The sequence below is a fragment of the Ochotona princeps genome, chromosome 20 (assembly GCF_030435755.1).
Source record: "Ochotona princeps isolate mOchPri1 chromosome 20, mOchPri1.hap1, whole genome shotgun sequence".
Lineage (NCBI taxonomy): Eukaryota > Metazoa > Chordata > Mammalia > Lagomorpha > Ochotonidae > Ochotona > Ochotona princeps.
The window spans coordinates 16,217,505-16,244,457 of NC_080851.1; the positions used below are offsets into that span (position 1 = coordinate 16,217,505).

The following is a 26,953-nucleotide window of genomic DNA, read 5'->3' on the forward strand; positions in this document are numbered from 1 at the left end:
CTTAGTTGACTATATTCTTTCTTTTGGGTCCTTTCGAAAGATTTCTCAAAGGCCCCAAGTATCCAGTGTTGGAATTTTTATGGACAAAGTGAAGGTTTAAAATGGTTTTGACCTTTTAAGAGCTGAAGGCTGAAGTGAACATGGCTCCCTGGCCAGAATGAATGTACTTTCTCTCTTCCTCCTGTGCTTGAGATTTTATCATCGTGGGAATAAAAATAATAGAATAGCATCTTTTTACTAATAAAGCCAATTACAGTGTGAATCAGATCACACAGCAGCCAGTGACGACAGCTGGGTGACAAGCATGGGAGGAGAGATGGGGTGTAGTCCATGACAGTGAGCAGATGAGCGTGCTGTGCTGAGAGGAAATGGCTACGGCAGTTTTTAATTTTATACAAATTATTGTAACCTTTCTCAGAGGTGAAAAAATTACTGCCTAACAGAAAATCAGCCAGGGATTTTCACCAGCAGGTTACAAATATTGGACCCAGCAGAAGTCAAATCAAGTCAATATAAACCAGTAAAAAAAAAAATTATAAAAAGACAGAATATACATTAATAGTTTGATACTAATTCTCAAAATACTTAGAAGAATTTGTACTTAAAATCTTCCCAAGAAAAATCCGAAGTGGAAAAGTATCAATTTTAGTGAAGATACCAACATGTGTCTATACAGATATAGCCACACATATGAATAATACAAAGGAGATAAGCATACTTTTGGCACTTTTACTTAGATTTTTAAGGAAAGTGAAAACAAATATTGTTAAATACAAATTCTCATTCTGGAGAAACAGGATGCAGTATTAAAGGTGCAAATATCTCACTCCTTAAAAATAACATTGAAACAGACAATTTTACCTGTGAAGCCTCCTACTTGGCAAATTTAGAAATCTGGCTGGATTCACTTAACTCCACAAGTTTGACAAAGTTTTTGTCCCCAGTGATGCCTGGTCATCCATCCACTTTCATTAGATTATGTACCGTCTGGCCAAAGGTCCATAAATAACAACATTTTCAATGTAGAAATCTTAAGGTTCTAAAGGGAAACACGGCTCAGTAGATGAATTCTCCTGGGATTTCCTGCAGCAAAGGTTCCTCAAATTTAAATCGCTTTGAAATGGCCTTTTGCTCCATTTTCTCTTTTTCAGACTGTCTGCATTGTCCTAAAGTATATGAAGTAACTACAGTTAACTCTTCCGTCACCACTGGTTCCTCGGTCTCTGAGCCAGTGTCGGGCCCAGAATCACCTTGGTGGAGGGCGTTTGCTTCCTCCGATGCCCCTTTGACTCTCACACCGGGACCTTGAACTTGGCTCTGTGTCAGCCACGGATGTTTCAGGCATTCTGCAGCACTGGATCGATCTCTATGCAAAGACACACATTTTACACTTCAAACAGTCCGACTTCAGCTAAAAATTACAGCATACTTTCTTTTAGAAAACAAAAAAATAAACATAAGTTACTGGACTTACTGCTTTATATTTCAGGAAGAACTGACAAAAATCTTGTGGTTTCAATAAAACTAGATATTTTGGATGCTGGGTATAATTTCCTTTAATGTGGAAACATGTTTTACATGAGACATAGAAGGAAAATCTCTGCTGAGGATGAGCTGCCGTTAAATCAGCCCCATTATATACATCATTCACTGCATGACATATCTGCAGTGTGGTTTCACTAATATCGAATCTTGTCATCAAGTATAGTTCATATTTTCTAAAAGCTGTTTCATTTTGCCACTTCTCCCTAAACATGTATGAAGCCGAGGCTTTCATCTAGTTTAAAATCATTTTGGTATTTTGGTTCATCTACCTTCTTGTTGGGAGCAGAGAACTAAAAAAGTGACAGATCTGTATTAATCAATACTTACTCAGGTTTCTTAACTAAAAGTTTCTTAATGAAGTCAATAGCTGACTCAGACACAGTATCGAATTCTTCCTCAGAATAGCTTAAATTCATCTGTGAAATGTTCAAGAATGTTTCTTGCTTGTCATCACCTAGGAAAGGTGATATTCCCGTAAGCATGACATATGTTAACACTCCAATGCTCCTAGAGAGAGAGAAGGTGAAGAGAGTTAACATCACATTGTATTTCTCAGAACCAACTTGATAAATTTTCATGGGGAGCTCTTACCACATATCTGTTGCCATGCTGATGGGATCGTAACTGAGAACCTCGGGAGCTGGGGGCGGAAACAGAACAAAGCATTTGGTTTCCTTAAAACACACCGGCTGCTTCACTTTCTGCATTACATTCTACTGCAGGCTGCAGTCAGTGCTTTTTGTTATTGTTTAATACAGAAGACACTCCTGTTTATGAGGTGGAAAAGGCTCTTGGTAGAAAACTTGGAAGTTACCAAAATCAACCATAAGACACTAAAGAAGGCATTCAAGGTAACTGTTACCATTTTGATATTTTAGCTCAACACCCTTCATTCTGCAGTTTTCTGTATTTTTTCAAGTATGTAATGCTACATGTCAAAATTGGCTAGGCCTTGTGGCTGTTGCTTGCCCTAAAAAGCAACAACAGTGAAGTCACATTTCTAGATGTTCTTAGTGGTCATAGTGCCTATCAGCAACTATACTGAAAATCAAGTATTGTAACCCATAACAAAATAAACAGTTTTCAAGGGTGTTTCTCTCTGCTTATAGTACTTTGCACTAAAGGATCTGCTTTAAAACACAGGACTTTGAAAACTATGAATTACTTTCCATACTATCACTGCTAATTATTTCCTTCAACCCATCTTCTGCCTTTGCACGCTCTCTGAAATTCTCTTTTGTAAATTCTCAGCTCCTTCAAGCACTACACGTTTTACCCTACTCTCTGAAAGCAGCCTGGCTCTGCCCCGTCCTCTGTACCCCTCAATGGAGTTTGTCCATTTCGCACCTACCTAGGGGTGACGAGGCTCAGACCACAGCCTTCTCTGCTCCTTGCCTTGCTGCTGTTGTCCTCTTCCAGGGCTGCCCTTACCCTGGGTGACCTCCACCCTGTGCCCAAGACCCACAAGGCCTGGCATCTAAGCACCCTCAGCTAAGGAACTGCCTCCTCTGCAGACCCAGACCCAAGCTTCATCATTCCCAAATGTCATCTCAGCAAAATTCAACTGTTACTCTCATCCCTGCTCACAATTTTTAAATTGTTCTACAGCGTTAATTTCTTGGTCTCAGTTTTTAGTTTACCAAATAAAATGATAGCACTGCTTTTTCTACCCAAGACAGACCTATGGTACTGACCTTCAAGTTTAAGCCTTTTCATTGTGCCACGACTTGACCACCTCACGTGACCCACATGGACGCCCTCTCCATTCCATGCTTCCATCATAACATTCATCACAACCAGAACATCAATAAACTTCCTTGTTCAAAATCCTCAGTTTCACAAAAAGTTCAATGTTTTAAAAGTCCTCTCCCCTTTTTTACAGAACTAACCTCCTCACCCTCAGAGGTGCAGGAGGATCAGCATTTTGCACCTTGTTCTCTTATGAACTGAGCATTTTTTAGTTTAATCCAAATGAATCAATTTCTTGTGAAATTGCAGTATCAGCTGACTGGACCCACTATACACCACGCCACATGTGAGATGACCCGTCACCCTCAACACAAACACGTGGCACTCTCAGGAATACTTACCCACGTACTCGGGGGTGCCCATAATTTCCCGGAGCTCTTCGCTGTTCTTCACTATCCTTGAAAGTCCAAAGTCAACTATCTTGATGTCACCCAGTGGAGATTCACTTGTCAACAGGATATTTTGTGGCTGAAAAATAATGCCCAAGTAATACAGCTCAGATTAAGGGCACATCATTTGTAGCTCAAGAAGCAAAAATTGCACCTGCTAGGTTCACACTGAGAAATTTGTTAGCGATCATTTGCTAAATACCTCATCTCTCATTTTTCAATATCCTTCCTTATACCAACTCTTCCCCAACTTACAAACATGTGGTTATTCCTATTGTAAGATAAAAGCCAAATGACTTACAAACTGTCTCCGATGTGCTCAAATCTGTCCAGCCAGCACTTACTCCCTGATGTTCCCTCAAAGCTCAACTTCTCCAAAGCCTGGTCAGTATCCATCCCCCAAATCTTACTATTCTTACAAGTTTGGGCTTTTTATTATTTCTCCCCTTGACAACTCACTGTAGTTTTCCCCACCTTATATTCTACTATACAGAATACGGTGACTTCTTTAGCCACGAGAAACTGGCTCCAGGATTCCCCAGGGGAAGCTTCATTCAAGTCCCTTGTAAAATGCGCAGCCACCACCTGTATGTCATATTCTCCCATATACTTTAAGCTATACACGTATATAATGACACACACATATATAATAAGTAAATGCTGTATGATGAGTTCTTATATTCTAGAAATAACAAGAAAAAAAAGCCTCTGTACAGGTTCAGTACATCTTGAATAGTTTCACTCTGCGACTGGTTAATTCCACAGATGCCAAACCCAAGCATGCAGCAGACGGAGATGGCTGTTCTTTCCCGTAATGTCAGGCTGCCTTTGCTCTATGCTTTGTATGGTTGTTGTCTTTTGACAGATGTGCTCTTACACAAAGAATGGAGAATTGGATCTATATGGCAAGGCCTACTGGACTCAGTAAGATTCCTCTATCCCTGGAGTCATTTTCACCCAATGAAAATAACCCAAGATACTTTCACATAAAAAGACAAGCAGCTTTATTATGAACAAAATACAATTCACTAGTTTTTTAAATATGAGACTAATTTTTTTCTTCTTCAGAAACAGTCTGTCCTTCCTGTCTTCTTACACTAGAAAGCATTGGTGCTGATAGCTGATACCTTAATACAGCACCCAGAGGATGCTGGGAGCTGATTACTGCCTCCTTTTCAAGGTTAATCTTGCGTCACTATTCAGTAGGCAATCTGCATTCCAACTCCGTCTGAAACCCTCAAATCTCATGTTTGTTCTTTGCTTAGGAAGTTTTCTCCTCTTCTCCCCTTCTCTGACGATTTATTTTCATCACTCCATGCATGGTGAGTCTCAGTAAAGCACCAACTCTAAGGAGTCCTCCCTGACTTCTCCATCCTTCCATGGAGGACTAAGTGGCTGGCTTCTTTCTGTTCCCCAACACCTGGTAGCCAGCAAACTTATCCCCTTGTCTATTAACTTAATTCTCTACTTCATTATTGTGCGGTTCCCTTGATGTGTAAATGAATGTTCAGATTTCCTCTTTTTTTTCACTACTTCATCTGATTTTTGTCCTCGTGTTCCATTACAGCAAGCCATACAATGCAGAGGATCCCTGCGCTTCCCTCTCGACAGCTATGTTAACAGTTTTTGACACTGCTGCCCATCCCTGCCTTGTCAACAGGCTTTGGCTCCGTGACACAATACTGCTCTGGCTTTTCCTCCGTCTCTCAGCCTGCTGCTTTTCTAACTTTCCCACTGAATGCTGGGTTTCTCACGGCTTAATCTTGAGGCCCTTTTCTCAACCTACACTCTTACCTTGCACAATCAATTTAAACTCAAGGCTTAAATACCACCTTGACCTTATGACTCAACATTTTATCTCTTCAAGACCTCTTCAGCTGATGATTTACTTAATTTCCCTCCTTTGATGTCTAAAAAAAAAAAAAACACCTCGCATTCAACAAGAGCCAAACCAGACTCACAGTTTCCCTCCTGCCAATGAGCGACATCTTAGTGAGTGCTACCATCATTCATTAGCATAGGAGGGAACATCCAAGAGTCACTCTGGTCATCCTGTCTTCCTTGCTCCTCCCCCATGTCACCATATATCCCAACTTAAAATCCTAAGCACTTCCAGATGTCTGCTCTCCAACTACAGAAAATACAGTTTGCCATCATTTCTTGCTTATTTGCCTTATACTAATAAGTGCTATTCTGCCTACATAGCAAGGAAAGATCTTACTGTAAATGCAAACATAAATAAGTGGTCATCCCCTTGCATTAACCCTTCAGTAGCTTCCCACTGCACGTGGGTAACCTCTGTACTGCTGGATGTGGAACAGGAAACCCTGACAGGTCTGGTTCCCACTTAACCCACTAGACCCATTACAGGCTGGGTGTCCCTGACTTAGTGCTATTGATCTCAATGTGCATTTTGCAGTATCACACACTTGTTTTCTGTTCTGTGCTCAGAGTGTTGTCAACTTTATGAGAAGACCTGGGGTAGTAGTGAGTACACCATAACATGTTAACAATGTAAAAAGCCAATTTAAAAAACAGACAAAGTGTTCTTATTTTAAAAATGGTCTCAGTGGGGGCAGGTATTGTGTGTTCCACTTCTGATGCAGCTCCCTGCTAATGAGCCTGGGAAGGCACTGGAAGATGGCCAATCGCTTGGGTGTCTGCCACTTATGTGCCACCATGGGTGGCATTGCAGACTCCTGGCTTCAACCTGGCCAAGCCTTTGCTATTATAGCCATTTGGGAAGTGAACCAGCAGATGGAAGATCTTTTTCTCCGTCTCTCTGCCTTTCAGATAAAATAAATCTTACCTTCCCGTCAATTTATTTCTATTTTAGGAATTATAAACATGTAAATATTAATAATAAGAAACCTCTTTAGCCAAAGAGCTCATAATTAGGAAAGAGAAGGATCTATTGGACTCAACTGTTAGGTATTGAGTCATGACAGAAGTACACACTCAAGCAATAAATACATAAGGATAAAATGTCTATACTGCCAAAGGCAATATATACATTCAACGCAATTCCAATCAAATTGCCCAAAACATTCTTCATGGAACTGGAAACAATGATCCAAAGGTTCATCTGGAAACACAAAAAACCACAAATAGCAAGAACCATCCTGAAGAACAGGAAGTTAGCAGGGGGAATCACAGTTCCAGACCTCTGGACATACTATAAGGCAGTGGTTATCAAAACAGCCTGGTACTGGCACAAAGATAGAGAGGAAGATCAATGGAGCAGAATAGAAACACCAGACGGGAACCCACACAGATACAGCCAAATAATCTTTGACAAAAGGACAAACGATAATCCTGGCAAATGGGTAGGTCTGTTCAATAAATGCTGTTGGGACAACTAATTGATAGTCTGTAGAAACAAAAAGATAGACCCACATCTCTCACCATACACCAAGATCAAATCTAAATGGATAAAAGATCTAAACCTACATCCAGAAACCTTCAAACTTTTGGAAGAAAATGTTGGAAATACTCTGCAAGATCTAGGGGTAGGTCCCTACTTCCTAAAAAGGACTCCAAAAGCAATAGAAATCAAGACCAGAATAAACAAATGGGACCTCATCAAACTAAGAAGCTTCTGCACAGCAAAGGAAACAATCAAGTAAAAAAGCAGCCCACAGAATGGGAGAAGATCTTTGCGCACTACGTAGGTGATAGAGGGCTAATCTCCAGAATATACAAAGAACTACAAAACAGCCAAAACACCAAAACAAACAAGCTGCTCAAGAAATGGGCATGGGAAATGGGCAGACATTTCACAAAGGAACAATCCCAAATGGCAAACAAACATATGAAAAAATGCTCAAGTTCCCTGGCAATAAGGGAAATCCAAATTAAAACATCAATGAGGTACCACCTAACGCCAGTAAGAGTGGCCCACATGAAAAACACCAACAACACTTGTTGGTGAGGTTGCGGGGAAAAGGGTACCCTACTCCATTGCTGGTGGGGCTGCAGCCTGGTACAGCCTCTATGGAAATCAATATGGAGAATATTCAAACAACTCAAAATCGACATACCGTATGACCCAGCTACAGCACTCCTAGGAATATATCCACAACGCCTGTTTTACGAGAAACCAACATGCACTCCTATGTTCATAGCCGCACAATCAGTAATTGCAAAAACATGGAAGCAACCAAAATGCCCATCAGCAGAGGATTGGATAAGAAAGCTATGGTTCATCTACTCCATGGAATACTACTCAGCTATTAAAAAAAACAAAATGCAGTTCTTTGTGGCCAAATGGGCCAAACTGGAAACCATAATGCTAAGGGAAATGAGCCAATCCCAAAGGGTTAGATACCACATGTTCGCCTTAATTTAAGAAGATATGATGTTATACATAAAATGTTATGTTATGGATGTTATGTCATGTAGTATATAAACTAAAATGGAAATGTGAATGGGGTGGTCACAGAATGTGGTTAAGAAATCGCATTTATTTCTAACATGTTGGCTGCTCAATACCATGTCAATTAATTCCATAACGATGTTAATTGTTGCTGATAATGTGTTAGTGCTTTTAATTGACTAGGATGATACTCTGCTGGCTCTGCCCTCAGACCAGAGAGGGTCTCCCCAATAAGTAGTTGGACTTGACTGGACTATAAGATGCTGGACTCTATGCTTCGCATATGCTTCCTAAGAGGGAATCTCAACTGAACTTGAACTATGGTTATGCAACAGGGTGGTGGAACCCACCATGGGGGGAGGGTGTGGGGAAGTGTGGGGAGAATCCCAGTTCCTATGAAATTACAACACAATGTAATTAATGAATAAATTTAATTAAAAAAATGAAAAAATAAAAATAAATACATAAGGATTGCCTTCGCCTTGAAAAATCAGAGGAGCTATGTGAGTGAACTCTTAAAAATAGCTATTATTCAGCAAGCAAATTTTTAGCGATTGTTTTCTGAGCTATGTTCACAAAACAGACTCCTCTCTTAGAACCTTATGTTCCAATGGGGACAAATAGAGACGAGTGCTAGAACGTCAGGTAGTTTTCAGTCAGTGCTGTGAGGAACTCATAGGGAGACAGGTGGTGGTATGTACCCATGCATACAACTGTAAGAGAAAGCAAAAGGCCTCGGGAGGTAGAGAGGCCAGTGTTAAGCAGGGGCCAGGCATGACATCTGTCTGAGGGGTGAGGCGGGGAGAGGGCAAAGCAGCAGTGATAGCCCCGTGGCCCGAGCAAGCTGCCAGCGGCAAATCTGCAATAGCAGAGGCAGGCCACATTTTCTTTAACTTCTATCTCTTTGGCTGTAAGGGGAAACAAACTCAAACCTATGCTGCACCGTGACTGTGAGTCCCCCAGTCTTTCCAGGGGAATTTTAGTTTCAGTATGATACTAAAGTCCAGGACAGTCCAGGATAATCAAATGTCAAAGGTTGGGAAGTTTGGCTCAGAGACAGGCACGCATCACTGACCAGCTTTGCCCCTTCTGGTACACGCAAACACCATGTGGCAAATAGGAACTATGCAGCTTCTCTGAATGTTCTTAAATACTATTTGTCCCCTTAAAAATACTTTAGGTGTTTTCTCCTTTTATTTTCTTCACACTTTTCAGTCCTGCATTCCTGTTACCATGACAAAGCCAACTGCTTTGCTATCAATGCCCTAAATCCCAACTTACTGCAATCAAATTATTCACATTTAATCGCCTTAGAAATCTAAGCCTAGCCACATGTATCTACGATTTGTAACTCAAACTTTCTTTAAAAATTAAGTTATTAAACAGTTGAAATATTGTTAAAAGAAACATTTCTCATAAAATCAGAATAATTCCTATTAGTTCTCTTCTGCGGTGGCCACACCTATTTTTAAAAACTGACATTCTTCTAAATAAAGCTGTAAGATTAAAATCGTTCATCAGTTCTTTACTGGATAAACACACCTACTTTCAACTTACGACTATTTGCCAGAAACAGAGAGAAGTATTTCAGCATTTCCAATTTAGTTAAACCCATTTTAGTGAACTCAGTTCTTGCTAAGCAGCATGCACACAATAGCTCATTCTATTTAAAATAGACGAGTCTTGGATGGTAGGGAGAGAAAGGAGGAAGTCAGGCAAGAGAGAGGTGATTACAGAATTAACAGGAAACGTGCAGACAGCTCTTAACTAGAGGATATAAGGAGGTCCTTCAAAAACCTTAACTGCCTTGCTTTATGGGGATCCTTTTATTTATCTTGGTAACTTCATCTCTGAAAAAAAATCTACTCAACATGCTACTGATTTCTGATTTGGTGACTAAGATCACTATCAAACTGAATTTAAGGAACATTTTGTTAGGCAATGAAAGTTTTAGTAGATTAATTTATTAAAATCCAGGTTTGGAGGAGACAACTAGGTTAATAATCTTACCTACATTCATTGGGGGGGATTGTTTTAGGAATGTTTTTATCCCTTTCCTTCATGTAATATACTTATGTTGGAATGGTTGGTGATTCAATTTAAATTTCCAGTGGAAAGATCCCAGCTTCTACTCCACACTTACTCATGCACATGGCAGGGTGGAGAGGTTAATGATGCAAAACTCCATAGCAACACTGTGGAAAGATCATTGAGACAAAGTGCTCTGACAGTCTGGACAGGATTTTTTGGGAGGGCCATTTTTGATCAGTCCTCCGCTAATAAAAGCAGGCCATGTGCCAACTGTAAGTCACAAAATAACTATTTTGAGACTTTTAGTTTTGTTCTTTCTAGAATTACTATCTCAGTAATCTCAGTCCTGTTAACATTTTAATATTTTAAACAAGTGGATTTTCCCTTAATCATAGTTTCTCTTTGCTATTCTTGGGCATTTATGAACCTACACTTTTATAGACTCCTAAATCCACAGCTGTTACTTCTTAAAGAATTTTCTGTGTGTTACTTGGCTGAGAGTCTTTGGTGAATCATTCCTCTGACATACATGTCATTTGTTGTCTGCACTACAGCCAAACGTGCATTTTCTGTTGTGTGTTTTCTTTATAGAGGCAACTCTGTTAGTCTAATATTTTAAGCATTAGAATTAACTTCTATCTCTGAGCCTGGAATTTCTTAACCAGAAATGAGATAAGTTAACCTATAATCTTCAATTTTCACAGATTTTTCGCGGAATTAAAATATAGGAATGCTAAAGTTTAATAGTAAACCATAGGTATGGTTTATTCAGATTATTGAAAGCAAAATGTAATTCTAAACAATTGGTAACTTTAACACACTTAAAAGAATTCTCAAGTAGCTGTTACAAAAGCGGGTTTTGTTTTATAATATGTGTTACCTGATGTATATGTTTATGTGGAAAGCTATGTAGTCTAACTTAATTGGCTTATAGATGAAAATATTCATAAATGTGAATTGCTAAGCTAACTCCTTTTGAAAATAATGTATGGATACACAATTAAGCTTTTGGAGAGGCATGTCTGTTTCTGTTTTCTCAGGACCTACAAAGCCTGTTCAGCTGAATAGTTTCGAATGTATTCAAATGGACTTACTACTCAGGACTTCAACAGAGAAGCCTTTCAAGTGCCATGATGTACAACAAACACCTGACGACTTCTGCCTTCTATCAGGAACTACTACATGGACCCCCCTATTGCTGCTGTTTCCCCCAAGGCGCCCCCTCTCAGCGGGAAGTAGTTAAGAACGGATGACGCCACCCCTTTTCCCTAAAAACTTTTGGGGTCCATTTTTCTGTTTGGAAATGTAACAGGCAGATGGGATGATAGGCATTTAGGGTCTCTGGTTCCTGGTTAAACTGTCTTGTATACATGTAACATCTTAGCACTATGAGATTGTTAAATGTTAGTGTTTTCAACAATACTTGCACATTGTTAAGACCTGGGTACCCCTCACGTCAGGGAAAGTTGTTCTAACGGCATTAGACTGGCAGCATGGATGTTTTAGGAATGGAAGGGAGTCGTAGCCTTGGGACTGATGATCCTGGCCATGATTGCAGTATTGTTTCCTCTTCTCTGCCGCCTACTCAGGTAACAAGCCCGGGAGGTCATCATTTGACAAACCATGATGGCTTTAGCTGTGGAAAACCCTAGCACTCAAGTTTGGTTGAGCATGGTGTGATGGGCAGCCAGAGACGGGTAAGATCTGGCAGAGCTGACGACCAACCTAAGACAGGGATCCCACATGCCCCGGGTGGGGCTCCCCATGACGGGTAAGGCGTCAACTGACTGCTAGACAACCTAAGACAGGCGTCCATTAAAAGAAAAAAAAGGGAGACATGTAGGCCCCGGTCTCCCAAGGGTTAACTCCACAGCTTAGCTTGTTTCTAAGAGGTAATGCAGTGGGAAATCTTGGCCTGATGCATTTAGCCCCTGGCTTGACTGCAAGTTCCCTCTTCCTTACTTTCCTTTTGTTAAGATGCCCTCAGGGGAGCTTAGGTGTTGCTTGAACATTGGGATAATACTGGGAGGGACTAAGCAGACTATAAAAGATGCAGGATACTTGGAATAAACTGAGCATTCTATGTACAAGAGTGACCCACTGCGTGTTGTCTTATGTGTTGTCTGTTTGTAACCCTACCCCTCCGCTCGGCTCGGGGTACGTGGCGAAGCGGGCGTTGCCGACATAGGAAAATATATTTGACTTTGAAGCAGTGTGACAAAATCATTTCAGTTTTCATCTTTCAAGTTCTTTTTGAGACTGAGGGTCAACATTCTAAGCACAAATTCTCATGGGACAGATGGCTACTAAAGGTCTGCGCTTGTGTCAGCCTGAGGCGACCTTTTGGTAGAAACCACTTCCTTCTGCAGTGCTGCTACCCAAGCCCATCTGCATCCTCTAAGCAGTTCACTTAGAGATGCATCTGACCGCACATGAGGAGTGCAAGCAGGCAGAGTAGGACAGCTGAGCGCACTGGACCACCTGTCTTCCAGCTCCTCTGGGTCTGAGCGCACTGGACCACCTGTCTTCGGGCTCCTCTGGGTCTCAGTGCACTGGGCCACCTGTTTTCCTGCTCCTCTGGGTCTGAGTGCACTGGACCACCTGTCTCCCAGCTCCTCAGGGTCTGAGTGCACTGGACCACCTGTCTTCCAGCTCCTCTGGGTCTCAGTGCACTGGACCACCTGTTTTCCTGCTCCTCTGGGTCTCAGTGCACTGAACCACCTGTCTTCCAGCCCCTCTGGGTCTCAGTGCACTGGACCACCTGTCTTCCTGCTCCTCTGGGTCTGAGTGCACTGGGCCACCTGTCTCCCAGCTCCTCTGGGTCTCAGTGCACTGGACCACCTGTCTTCCTGCTCCTCTGGGTCTGAGTGCACTGGACCACCTGTCTTCCAGCTCCTCTGGGTCTCGCAAACAGGAAGAGTCTAGTTTACCAAAGGCTCATCATCATCCAGCCCTCTATTACATTTGTAAAAAAATTTCTGTACAAGGATCTTCTAGAAAAAGGAATACACACACACACAACACAGATTTGAGGAGAAAGGGGTATAATTTCCTTGTGTAAACACACAGTTGAACCTGGTAGTCAAGAACTTAATATTCACCTTTGACTGCCTTCAAGTAACATCAAAGATCCATGACACATAGTGTTGCCACCTGTCTGATCTGCTACCTAATTAGTTCATGAATAATGGTCACAGGTTGTGCCGTCATAAACGGAAGACTCATTTCCTACAAGTACAATATCGTTTACATTGTGATTCTGTTCCTAGAAGTCTTGTTTATGTCATAAAACCAATAAAACTGACACTAAAGATTTTACCAAGTTAAAAGCATAAAAGTATACATAAAAAAGTTATAGCATAGCCATGTCTTCTGGGAATTCTTCTGCATAACTAATATTAAAAAGACCTCTTCGCGCAGGTCCTGTGAAGTCTGGCCAGCTGAACTCATCTACTCCTGGTGTGTCTGCGGGAAGGAAGCATAGGTGGAAATTTCTTGGTGCAAGCATCTTTGTGCTACTTATGTATAGGACTGAAGGGAAAAAAGTTGACTACATGAGCCTTGCAGGGTTTCAAACAGGTGACCTTCACCTCCAGCACTGACATTAGGCCAACCCAGTGTTAACATCCTGGGACTACATGTAGTCACATACATGTCCATGCTTGCCTTGAGGAAATAAAAAAGCCACGTAACTATCGTGTGCCTAACTGCTATGTCGCGATTCTGCACTTTGGTTACAATACTAAAGAAATCAATTCAAAAAAGGAATTTCACTTGGTCTCCGAGGAATGAACAAGAAAGCTTCCAAACTGTCTTTATTCTGTAAGATGTCACAATTAAAAAGCACCTGTATTAACCTTCCACTTAATTCCGACTAGGACATCACCAAGGTTGTTTCAGAAGCCAACCACAGATTACACTAAGTGCTGTGACTTACACAGAAGGTGTCATGGCCTGGACCTGAAACATAAGCATTGCCTGGCTCTGCCCTCAGCCAGAAATGCTAGGCTTGTGGCCCAGCAATTTGCTTTAACAAGCCCTTTGAGGTAACTCTGGTGCCTGTCAGAGTCTGAGCAGCACTGTCCTGGAGCACCTGCTGTCTGCCAGAGGCCCTGCAGCAGAGCTCAAGGGACATGGGGAGCCAATGGAGACAGCAGGGTGCAGCTCAGGCGACAAAGCCTTCGGGAGGTCCCGGACTACAGGCTTCCTAACTTTCTGTTTCTTCAGGCACACATGGCTGTTGTTTTTGTTCTTGTTTTGTTTTGTTTTGTTTAAGGATTTATTTATTTTTATTGGAATGATAGATATACAAAGAGGAGGAAAGACAGAGAGGATGACCTTCCGTCTGATGATTCACTCCCCAAGTGGTCACAGTAGCTGGAGCTCAGCCTACCCAAAGCCAGGAGCCCAAAAGCCTCTGGTTCTCCCAAGTGGGTGCAGGGTCCCAAGGCTTTGGGCCGTCATCAACTGCTTTCCCAGGCCACAAGTAGGGAGCTGGATGGGATTAGAACCGGCACCTGTATTGGATCCCAGCGCGTGTGAGGATTTTAGCTGCTAGGCTACAGCGTTGGGCCCTTTTTAAACACCAGGAACTAAAGTCAGTGAGCCCTGTTCTGTATTTGGGGACTATTTAATTTTTCCACATCTGTCCCAGGGCTTGATGGGAAAGTGGAACCTTTCCTATCACAGTCACTTGAAAGAATACTTAAAATGGACATTTGCCATTTGTTTCCTGAACAACCTGTGCTCCTAGTTGGAGAATCTCTCACTTTGTCCCTAACAGTTCCAAGTCAAGATGGAGCGGGAGTTTACCTATCAGGGTTGGAGCATATGACACCAGCACAGGCCAGACACTTGCACCTCACTAGCACACTTCCTGCTAGGTCCAAGCTGGTCTAACCAGAGTCACTCCCGGAAGTTCTATGAACAGAAAGCAGCCCTGTCCCTCTGAAGCTCTGGGCAGCAGTGAGGCTAACATGGCACCATCCACTTACCAGCATGTTCTTGCCCTTCTGAGAAGGCAGAGCTAACTGCTGGAACAAGTCCCAAGTCCTCACTGCATTCTGAGCCATGAAAACCATCATACTTGAAACTAGAATTTTCCAGGGACTTTCAGGCTTAGTCAAGACAATTTGCTTCATGCTTAATCTAGTTTCAGTCGCTGTTTTGGTCACTTGGAAGAACCATAACAGGTGCACTGTTCTTTTTTTCTCTTCCCTCTTCCCATTCCTTCCATCTGCCTCTGATGGCGCCAATTCTCACATTTATTGCTGTCCACTTTGCCCAAAACACCAGATATTACTGTTCAGATAACTGAAACCCATAGAAACATCTGAAAACCACAGAATCTGTCATTTTTTAAGTTTAAATCTCCACTCAATGTCTCAATTCCAATGAAATTACTTATTATTTTCCCAAGAAAGTCACATATATTCTTAATTTTTGTGACATAATTTTCTCTTATTGTTCTCTACTTACTTAACACCCTTTTAAAGGGTTAATAGTTCAAGTATTAAACTCTACTAAAGAAGCTTCACTTGCCCATCAATATCCTGATGGTATTTCCCTGGCACTGCACTTCTCTTTCTGTGGGCACACATGTACACGATCTTCCCTGATAAAATTAAGGGCTAGAGGAAAAGAATCAAGATTCAATTCTAATATCCTTGTGATTTAAGAAAACAGAGGTCATGTAAGTTTGACTAAATCATTGTTAAATACTTAACATTCAGAATGTCATTCTTTAGCGACCTCAAAATTATAAAGAATTCAAGTCTTACCTTCAAATCCAGATGAACCACATGGTGAGTGTGTAGGAAGTGCACACCTTCTAAAATCTGCCGCATGAGTCTCTGAACATCTTTCTCGCTGAAGGCTTCGTCTCTGTCTGCAACACACTGGTCAAAGATTTCACCTCCAGCAGCACTAAACAGGAACAAATTAAAGGAAGTGTAACTCGGCGGGAAGCAGTGAAGAATCAGCTAAGGAGCAACCACAGCCTGGCGGTACTGGAGGTTAGCAGGAACCACAGTAGGAGCTGAGCCAGCTCGGTGCCAAGCAGCTGGACAGGCACCGTGACGCACCCCACGTCTCTAATTGATGAACAGGATGATCAAAGCAAAATGGCTTTAACAAATTTCCAAACTGGATAAAAACTGTAAATCCAAACTCAAAGTGGCTCAGGGCACATCATGTTCAAACTTGTGAAAACTAATGATTTTAAAAGGCACACTTGTGGGTCAACTAAAGCAAGAGTGGTTATAAACACGTCAAGGAGACGACAATGGAACGAAACTTTTCAGTCCTAGTGGTGGGGGGAGGGGAGTTCCTGAACTCGGTAAGTTCGGTGAAAGTTCATATTATGCCAAAACTGCATGGATTACAAAATTACTTTTTCATCAAAATAAACTTTCCTTTAGATTACATGTTTACGAGCATGTAGAAGCACCTTTGTGTAGCTATTATACTTTATATTCAAGAGCAACTAACAATTTCTAGTAAGACGTCGGCATTTGCTCTAAGCATTTAGATCTGTCTCCTTCAGCCAACTAAGCCTCTAGAGGGAAGGGGTATGCTACTTCTGCTTTCCTGTTCTCCGTTAGTCTCTACTGCACATGCAGGTCCTTCAGAAATGAGTAGCTGACAAAGTGATTTTAACCTGCCTGTTTCCCTAACAACCATCTATTGACAGGGCTCGGAATTCTGCTATCTCAGTACTGCTTCAAACTCACAGAATGCAAAAGATTTTGCTAAATAACCCTGATTTTGGTTCTAAAAAAAACTCATCACTGGAGAGTCACCAAAGACACTGAAGTAAGAGGAAGAGAGTACCACATGGAGGTTACTGAACAGTAACAGGAGAGATGACCTAGATTTGATGCCAGGGTGATCTGCTGAGAAGCTATGGAAGAAGTTTCTGTGGAACACTTGGTCATTCATTATGTATGTGCTCAAGGGGATCAAGGAATGAAGGGCAGCAATGAAGTATGTGGAGAGATCAGAGGAAATGGGAAACCGAAGAAAAATAGGCATTAAGAAGACAATGAAGGAACAGTGACACTAACTGCTCAGAGTCGCATTTGGATAGACAGACACGGGGGAGAGCTGAAGTTTAGGAGAGGGCGGGTTATTTGAAAGAATCGGCCTGTAAGTAATAAAGTCACAAAGACAGTTGATCTTCATCCAGGTTGATCCATAAAAACAAGTATGTAGGATAATAACAGTATGGATGGAGCTCTGAGATCCTTTCCAAGGACAGAAAGCTCTAAGAGAACATATTTTTAAAATATGGCTATGAAAAGTAAGGAAAAACCTAATTTTAACAAAGAATATACAATAGCAAGTGTTTCATAAGAAAAGAGGTAGAGTGAATATTACAATGAGGCAATTGATCCAGGCAAACAGGGCTGATGACCTTATGAAAATTTCAGAAGGGCAGATGGCATCGGCTTGAAGAGTAAGTGGATTATTGGTATGTAAAGAGATGAATGGATCAATGAGACAGAATAAAATTGATTGGAAGGTGAGCAGAGTTACAAATTCACTGTCCTTTAAGAAGTAAAACAATAGAGAAGCAGACAGTTGAAAACCAAAGCCGAGGAAAGGAAATTTTAGGATGAAACATTGAAATATTGGAAAGACAGGGAAAACAGTACTCAGAGGAGGAGCCAACATTCTCAGAGGTTATACATCTGACTTAGAAACACCACAAAGGGGGGCCAGCCAACTAATCCGCCTACAAGCACCGGCATCCCGTACTGTGGTGCCTGTTTGTGTCCCGGCTACGGCACTTTTGATCCAGCTTTCTGCTGATTGCTTGGCAAAATAGCAGAGGATGGCCCATGCCCACTGCATCCACGTGGGGTGCCTGGAACAGACTCCTGGTGCCTGGCTTAGGGCTGGCTCAGCTCCGGCCACTATGGCCAGGGGAGCAAACCAGAGAACGGAAGGTACCTCTCTGTCTTCTACTCTCTGTAAAATAATCTGCTTTCCAAATAAAAAAATTAAATAAAAAAAAGTCTTAAAAAAAAAAAAAAACAGGTTTTGTGGCAATGGACAAGATGATTTTCATCAGAAAGCAATATTTCAGATTAACTTTTGATTTCACTCTGATCTCTCCAAAATAAATTAAAACACAAAAACCCACATAAACGGGGCTTCATAAGATTCCTAAAGCAGTTCGAGGAAAAAAAAGCTGAGATATAATTCATAATTCACCATTCCACCATCTTTGGAGTATTTCTACCATTATAAATTAAAAACACATTGTGGCAAACACCTCTGTGCTTCTCATGTTCATGTTTTATTATTGCTTCAGAATTAATTCCTATAAAGGAAATCATGCAATTAAAACATGAACAAGTGCTCTTCAATTCTATCAAACAAAAGTTGCACATGCTTGGAACACTGCTTCATAGTTCTCTGTGAGAAAAATATAAGAAAGTGAAATTGTGGGCTAGAAAATTATTTTTTAAAGCTTAGGTGCATATATCATATTGTCTTCCAGAAAGGTTACACCAAAATGCGATGTCTCAATATCACGTTACATTAATATGGGAAAGGTGGCATCTTGTATTTACATTTTAAACTACGAGACTCGGTAGTTAGATGGGAAGAGTTAACGTGTGTGTGATGACGTCCTCCACACTGACTTTGGAGCTTCATGTGTTGTGTGTATCTGTAAGATCCAGGTATGTATGATACACACGAAAGAAATCTTAGTCACTTTGCATTTTTCTCTGGCTTTTCATTTTGTGTTTATTGACATACGAAGGGGTTTAATGTATTTATCAACCTTTTTCTTAAGCAGGAAATGCAGAGAGGAAAACAGGGTATCTTCAGGAAAAAGAATTGTCCTTTGTTTTCCAAACTGGACCTCTCTGTAAGACCAAGAGTATGGTCTCTAAAATAAAAGATTCACCACAAATAGGGGATTATAAAACAAGTAAGGGATTAGATCTTTTAATTTAGTAATATTATGGTATCACCTTTCTAAGAATGTTTCTAAGTAAAAATGTAAAGAGAATTAAGAATTTTAAAGAACAGAAATTTAAAAAGCTTGCACTTGTTTTCCTGTAATCTCAGAACAGGCCAAGTCAGTGAGAGCAGCGCATGAGGGTGATGACGGGGGAGCGCCCCACACCACGGGCCGCGGCAGCATCACAGCCACGGCGTCCTGGAGAGGACACAGCCAGCCAAGCCCGCTCCATCGCAGGCTGGCAATACTTACTATTCCAGAACCAGGATCATCTCGGAGGCCGTCTCATAAACTTCATGCAAATTAACGACCCGCGGATTATCCTGGGCTAGTTCAAGAACGGCGATTTCATGAATTATTTCCATCCGGCAGTCTTGGCCTTTTCTCCTTTTTCTCATGAACTTAGCTGCAAATTCCTTTCCAGAATCTTTCTGTATGCATTTCCTCACCACTGCAAATTTCCCCCTAAGAATTAAACAAAAACATCCACTGTTTAGTGTTGACAACTTTTCCAAGATGATAAATTGAAATAGAAATTTCTGAATACACACCAGTAGATACTCAAATTCAGCTTACTCACAAAAGTAGCAAGATCATTTAGCAATTTACAAAGGCTGTATATACAGGTTTTAGCAAAATAATTTTCTAATCAAAATTCATTTTTTTAAATGTAGAATTAACTGCTGTGTTTTGCATGTGCCTGCTGAAGTTTCTGTATTAGACACTTCATCCCCACGACCGGGTTAATGTCATCACAGGAGTGGGTGGCGGATCAAAGGAGCCTTTGGGCTCCTCCCTCTACAGAGGCGTTCCTGGCCTTTTATCTTCAGCTTTGAATTGATGGAGCAAGCAGGCCTTTGCCATATATGGCACCTTGATCTTAGAATTCCCTGTGTCCAGAACCATGAACCAATTAAATGTGTGTGCTTTAAAACTTTCCCAGTCTGTGGCATAGCAGTGCAAAATGGATGAAATCAATGCCCAAACATTAAAGTCAGTACGTTCTGCACCATTATATATACAGCTAAGCTTTTGCACACTCACACATAGAATGATTTAAATCTTTAAAAAGCCATTTGAGGGAGTGGGTGTGTTAATGACTGGGTCTGATATCTGGCTTCAAAACCTGATCCCAGCCCTGGCGGCAGCAGTGAGGGGGCAGGTAACTGGGTCCCTGTCACTCACACAGGCCACTGGCCTGGGCTGGAGCGCTGAGCGCTGGTCACGGCCTCACTGAAGCCATCTGGGCATTTGGGGAGTGGACTAGTAGACAGTAGCTCCCTTCCCCTGCCTCTCGAGTTTTGATAAAAGTTGTTTGACTTTCTGGTAGCAGCTGGTCACCAGCTTTCTCAGTAAAATGAATTTCATTGACACGAACTCTAAGGAATAGTACCATCTAAAATTGTACAACAATTTGGGCCAGTGCTATTGCTCCATGGGCTGGTCCTCCATCTGCAAGCACTGGCATCCCATATGGGCGCTGGCTGATGTTCCTCCACTTCCCATCCACATCCCTGCTTATGGCCTGAGACGGCAGAGGAGGATGGCTGAGAGCCTTGGGCTCCTGCACCTGCGTGGGAGACCCAGAACAGAACCCTGGTGCCTGGCTTTGGGTCGACTCAGCTCCAGCCATCTGAAGTTATCTGAAAAGTAAACCAGTGGATGGGAGCTCTCTGATTTTCCTTCTCTCGGTAAATTTGCCTTTCCAATAAAAACTTAAAAAATGAAAAAAATTATGAAATAATCTCATTTATGCAACACAGCATCAGCTGAAATTTTTATTTTCCTACAGATACAACAAGCATTATGATATACAACTATCATTTGTCAGTAAACTAGTAACTCCAATATGAAAATCACTAGAGCATATGGATCAAAAGTAAGCTCTTTGGAATACACAGAAGTGGGCTTGAACCTCTCAGTAGACACCCAACGTACAGCCGCAGGCAATCTAACCTCTTTCAGTCTCATTTTTCTTCCCTTTACAATGGGAGACAGATAATATTTACCTCACAAGTGAGAATTCAGGTACAGTTTGGCCACACTTGTGAATGTGATGGGGAGAGCTGGTGGGGTAGTGGCTGCCGGACTCCTCTTTCGGCTCCAGAATGTTTGGATACTAAAGTCCCTTATATAGCATAGTATCTGCATTTAACTTCTACTATCTTCTATATTTTTAAATCATCAATTACTTTTGAGACCCAATATAATTTATAATAATAAGACACTATTTGCTATAGCATATTGCGTGGGGAATAAAGAAAAACTGTATGCATACATTCCTCACAATTTCAATTTTTATTCTTTTCAATCTCCTGTTGAATTCGAATGCAGAACACACAGATATGAAGGGCCAAGTGTATGTCGACAATGCGTGTCACGAGCTGCAGCTGCCCCGGCAAGCGAGCACAGGCCTGCGCGTCTTCACTAGGCTGCCTGCCCCGCACACTGTTTTGACAAGGTTTTCATGGCCTAAAGCTGACCTCCCCTAAAAGGCTACGGTCCGAATTCTCTGCTGAGCAACATACAAGTGAGGCCACTCTTTGAGAGGCACCCTCAGGATGGAAGGTAGCAAGCAGGAGCTGGTACGTGCCACTCCCTCCATTTCTCATCCCCACAGGAATTTTTGGGCCCCTTCATTTTTATGGTTCATCCATAAATGTTTCAACCAAATTGGAAGCAACTATTCCATTTTAAAAGTGGTACATGATTGTTATCTTGTTGCTTTTGGCATAATACAACCTAATACTTGCTTAAAAAAAGTTTTACATATTTCATATTGGCTGGTAAATAATTAGCCAGATTTTCCCCCCTTGAGTTGTTATCAAGCCAACAACCTCATATAATATTTTAAAATATCTTTATAGAAAATAAATGCCAGGCTTTAATTTGCTGTTACATTCTACCTTCTAGGTCTTGGGTCACCATCTAGATAGTTGATACACTGGGTACCAATTCTTTCCAAGCAGCAAAAACATATTCTTTATGTCTTCTGCATTTATTATCATTAGAAATGAATGGCAGATCTTTGGCAACAACAGATCTATCACTCTTCAGTTTGATAACAACCCACCCAGCATGACTGTTCAGCTCACTATGCTTCTGTTCAGTTACTGCAGAGACGGAAGTCATCTTCATCACAGACTAACATTTTATCCCGCAACAGTAGGCTAACACCTCCAATGGGTTCTAAAAGCTTCCTCATGATCTCTGGACTCATTTAAAAAGAAAAAAATCACTAGTAATATTTTTCATATCTATGTCAGAAGTCTCAAAAGTGAAAGTTTAATTTGTAAAATACTGATCTGAATTAAAGCTTCAACATATAATTGATGGCGATGATGTTCTTGGTAAATTAGACACGACTCAGTGGAATGGCTCTCAAAACCCTCCCACATTAAACACACAAATGTTTACCACTGCCACACCTAAAACTCAAACTTGCAGAGCGCTGTGTAGTAAAATGCTACCTAAGAGCTAGCCTGAGAGACCAGTGATCGGCAGAGAGCTGTGCGTACACACAGCCAGCCTACACACTCGAGGACCCTGGACAGACGACAAAGCCTCCGCTCCGAGCCGTCTGCCAGCACACTCCACACTCGTTCCGTTGAGAACCACAACACTGCCCTGCAGGGGTCCTTCCACGCCAGTGACCATCTGGGACCACCTTTGTGCGGGGCTTCATTGCTCAGAGTTCTACTCTTCAGTCCATCGTAACATTTTCTAGGGGCATGTCACCTTGCACATAAAGGACACAGTGATGGATGTGTCACAGATGGGGACACCTTGCAGAGTCTACACACAAGTAGAATATTTGTTTAGTTTCACTGGGGCGATGTCTGATGTGTCACAAAGTTCCATCTAATCAGGGTGCCTCTCGGGGTGCCACATCGCGTGGCAGAGGGGCTGGACTGGACACCTCTGCTTCAGCCCCTAATAATAACGCGCCAAGGCGACAGCAGGTTGTGGCCCAGGTATTTTGGTTTCTGCCACACAAGTGGGAAACCGGATGAGCTCCTGGCTTCATCCTGGCCTGTTGGCTGTTGTAAGCATCTGGGGAACAGAACAAGTAGGTGAAAGATGTCTCCCTCTCTTCCTCCCTCCTCCCCTCACCCCCACTGCCACACTAATATTTATGTGTGCAAAAGGAGTCAAGTGTTCTGAAGGCAATCTAACTTGAACTCACCATGATGCATTAAATTCCCTCAATCTAATTCTTTCATATTTGCCTTAAAAGGCAGTTCAGTAACTAGAACTACGGAACTTTCTACAACATTTGATTCACTGATCAGATTTCATAACATTTAGGCACGAAAAGAACCAAGTTTACTGGGTCTTCAAATTTATGTAAAGATTTTACCTGTAACATTTTAGATTCCAACTATTCCCAATTAAACCTGACTGCCTTTGGGAAGCATCTGATAGCAGTCACCCGCCTTCCTAAGTATCAACTGCTCACCCGCTCACCCACAGCCAACTCTTCGAGTACCCAGAGCAACAGGGAGCCCCAGAATTGGCTGCTAACAGATCTAACTGCTAAGATACCTTAAATAACTTCTGTCCAAAAACAAGACAATGATTTCTGTAACATCCTCTCATCAAAGCTGTGGGACACTGTATTAGTCCCAGGATGGGCTGTAGATTATTCTTGGAAAAGCATCTATGGTGACATGATACCTCTCTCAAGACTCAATCTCTATTGTGATTTTCTTGTCTGAAAAACGGGGCTTTCCAAACTGCCTTGTGGTGAGTCTGGGCATCGCCTATGAGACTACGGAGCTTATACAGGGCTGAAATACCAGCTGCAGCCAAGAAATGTAATTTAGAACTCGTCCCACAGGGAAAAGCTAATGATGTTCTGACTTTATGAATCTTTAAAAAAGTTAAAGTTGAGGACTGATAATACAAACACATATCTTATCATTTCATGTGAAATAAATACAATTTTAAATTTACGGGAACATCTTTCTCTTCCTATACTACCAACAAACTCAAGGGAATCAACATGAAAAAAAAAAATTCTCAGTATCCCAGGTCATTTCTGCTCGCCTCGGTAATGGAATCACTAATGTGGTTTCTTTCCACTGGCACACATCCTGACGCAAAAAGGTAATGAGTCCCGGGAAGAACAAGTCAGACTTGAAGCAGTTAAAGTTTCACATCATACATTTACTTCCATGTAGGCTGCTATGGCCTCTCCTAGAGCCATGAAAGAAAGTGCCTCTCTTTAAAAAGTTTAAAAATGATCACCCTCACATCCTACCATTATTCTGGAATCAATATGGAGCACTTTAAAAATTCCCTTTGCAACAGCCATCTTTTCAAAAGCTTTAGGTCGCTAATAAAATCCTGCCTAAAAGCAATGAAGCTGCTTGAATGGTTAACTTTTCAAATTCCCTCCACCTTTTCAGAAGAGACCACAGACCCAACTGAGGGAATCTTTAGCTTTTCCTCCCATACTACTGAAACACAGCACAGTTAAATTTCTAAGCTACATGTCAGCATGAGATTCAATTACAGTTCTGTCAGAAACGCAACCAGAATTAACAGTTGGAAAGACTGGCAAATTTTCTGAGCAGAAAAAAAGACACATACACATTCAATTAGTTAAAACCATAACAGGCTGATAAGATTTATAAATCTTCAACAAGGGCGGCTTATACACAAAACTGGAAGTCTTAGGAAGCAAAATTCTTAGCAATATCTGAGTTTTGCAAGAGACTATTAGCCAGGGAGAGGCACATTTTGTGATTGTCCAGGTTCTCCTTTTTCCATGAGGAATAAGAACGCTGACATGCTGAGTTCTGACCGAGGCAGCCCAGGGCTGTCGCTGTCCTCTACTCGTCAGGCTGTTAGGTAATGCACTCAGCCTTACATCATCTGTGAGAACCAGCAACCACAGGCCTACTCCCGGGCTAATGTCCTTAATCCTTGCATCCAACTCCTTTGAAATGAAGAAAACAAAAAGGGAACACATCAATCTTGCTTTTTTAATCCACAATCTAACTGCACCGTTTGTTCCTGTGCATTTATTCCTTTTACAAAGAAATGTGTATGTAAGAAAAAGCACATAGAAGACATCAAAAGCTTCACCAAGTAAGTTACAGGCAGACTAATTTTTAAAACACAGCATAAAACAAACGTTTAAAGAGACATTCTTGGATGAGCTAGTACCTGGTAGGGTACAATCAATTTTTCATATTAAATCATTTAGTCTACTCAGGACAGCGCTTGCCACCTGGACACGTTTCCGCTCCCGGTCTGCGATGTTAGCCTTCCTTTTATGGAATGAAGCCAGACAATCCAATCAAATAATGGGACAGTGTTGTTTTTCCTTTGCAGGTAACCAGGGTTGCTTCAGAACGTTGGGAATTTGGACAAGTTAGAATACCTCACGGAGTCCGCAGCGCACTGTCTGGTGTCGCAGTTACACTGTGCACAGAGCCAATGAGTGCCCAGCCAGGTGAAGTAAGTCTATCTAGTTCCTGAAAGACGTTTTACCTTTTGTCAACTCCGTAACAAAACATTTTTTTAAGTTAGAACACCTCCTCTCCACTAACAAAAACACCGTGTTTCTAAAAGTCACCTAAATTGTAAAACGTCTACTTTATCATCGCCTCCAACGCCTGCGCAAAGCTGTCAGGCCCTTTCCCATTACAACGGGGAGTCAGCCCTTTTGCAACTAGGACAAATGTTTGCAGGAGGAGCGAACAATCGCTGTGCCATGGCTCCCGGTGTGCGTCTCACCAGCACGGCGCGCCCGGCACCCGTCCAGGAGGTCCGCGAGGGAAACCGAGGCTGGGCGCCCCAGTCACTCTTCCCAGGGCCAGCAGCCGGGTCTGGCCCCAGGCCAGCGCATCCGACAACTTCTTCAAACCACTCTCACTGAAAACGACAACCTTCCAACTCCACGGGGCCTCGGCATAGGCTCGCTCGGCACCCCAAAGCGCCACCACCTTTTACTTCTTGAGAAAGAGCCAGGTGTAAGCTATCTAGCCTCCTTGAGAAAGAAGGTGGGACAGGGCAGAGAAGGCGATAGCCGGTTTACAAAGTAGGAAGATGGAGAAAAGGGCCTACCCATGCACTCAATTTGAAACCTCGGGCAACAGGGTGTAAAAGTTAGCACTAACACAAAACCCATCAAGGAAACGAAAGGGTTGCCGTCAGCAGGTGGCTGGCAGACGTTAGCAGCACCGGAGCGAGGGAAGCTGTAGCAGCTGCTGGCCCCATCTCATTAAGCGTTACGACGCGCGGCTCACACTCCTCGCTCGTGAAAATTACCACTCGCAGGTGTTGAAGGGCGCGAGGGGCGGCAGGTGCCAGGCGCCCAGCCAGCACACCAGGGGCAGCCTAATTGTTTCTACCTGTGCCCGGAGGCTTTCCCAAAACTCGGGCCAAACCCTGCAGGGCTGTCCCCCAACCCCCACCACGGCCGGGAAGGGGAGAGCCACGTCGTGGTCGTCGCCAGCACCCAGGCTTCTTGCCAAAAGTCACCACGCGCGCCTTATCGGCCCCAGCGGCGCCACCTCCAGCCCCCGCACACTTATCGGCGTCCGCGACGTCTCCGCGCCCGGGGGCCTCGCCGGCGCGCTCACCTGCCCAGTTCCCGGCCTGGACTCAGGCTGTAGCTGTCCTGGAAGGGGTCGGTGCGGACGGCAGCGCGGATCTCCGTCAGCAGCCCGCGGGCCTGGGGCGGCGGCCGGCGTGCCGCGCTCTGCCCCCGGCCGCCCCGGCCCGAGCCCGAGGAAGCAGCGGCCGACGACGAATCCCCGCTGCTCGGCTTCTCCAGGGGAATCATGGTGTGTGCGGGGTGGCCGCGCTTCCTCTCCGGCCGCCCGGCTCGCCCAGAGCAGCAGCCGGTAACGGGCCCGCCTACCCCTGCCTCGT

The 26,953-nt window shown here is 42.7% G+C and overlaps 1 protein-coding gene across 2 annotated transcripts; it reads right to left on the reverse strand.

Moving 5' to 3' along the window:
• Positions 1-715: 715 nt before the first annotated feature.
• On the reverse strand, positions 716-26,953 carry STK17A (serine/threonine kinase 17a). Of its 2 annotated transcripts, XM_058677943.1 has the most exons (8): positions 26,662-26,953; positions 19,319-19,531; positions 15,870-16,014; positions 3,636-3,762; positions 2,137-2,185; positions 1,873-2,052; positions 1,251-1,366; positions 716-1,166 (listed from the first exon to the last, which is right to left on the reverse strand). In XM_058677943.1, the coding sequence occupies exons 1-8, from the start codon at positions 26,862-26,864 to the stop codon at positions 1,057-1,059; spliced, it is 1,143 nt and encodes a 380-aa protein (XP_058533926.1). In that variant the 5' UTR covers positions 26,865-26,953; the 3' UTR covers positions 716-1,056. The 2 variants fall into 2 exon arrangements, with proteins under 2 accessions (XP_058533926.1, XP_004582405.2); XM_004582348.3 differs by having other exon boundaries at positions 716-1,366.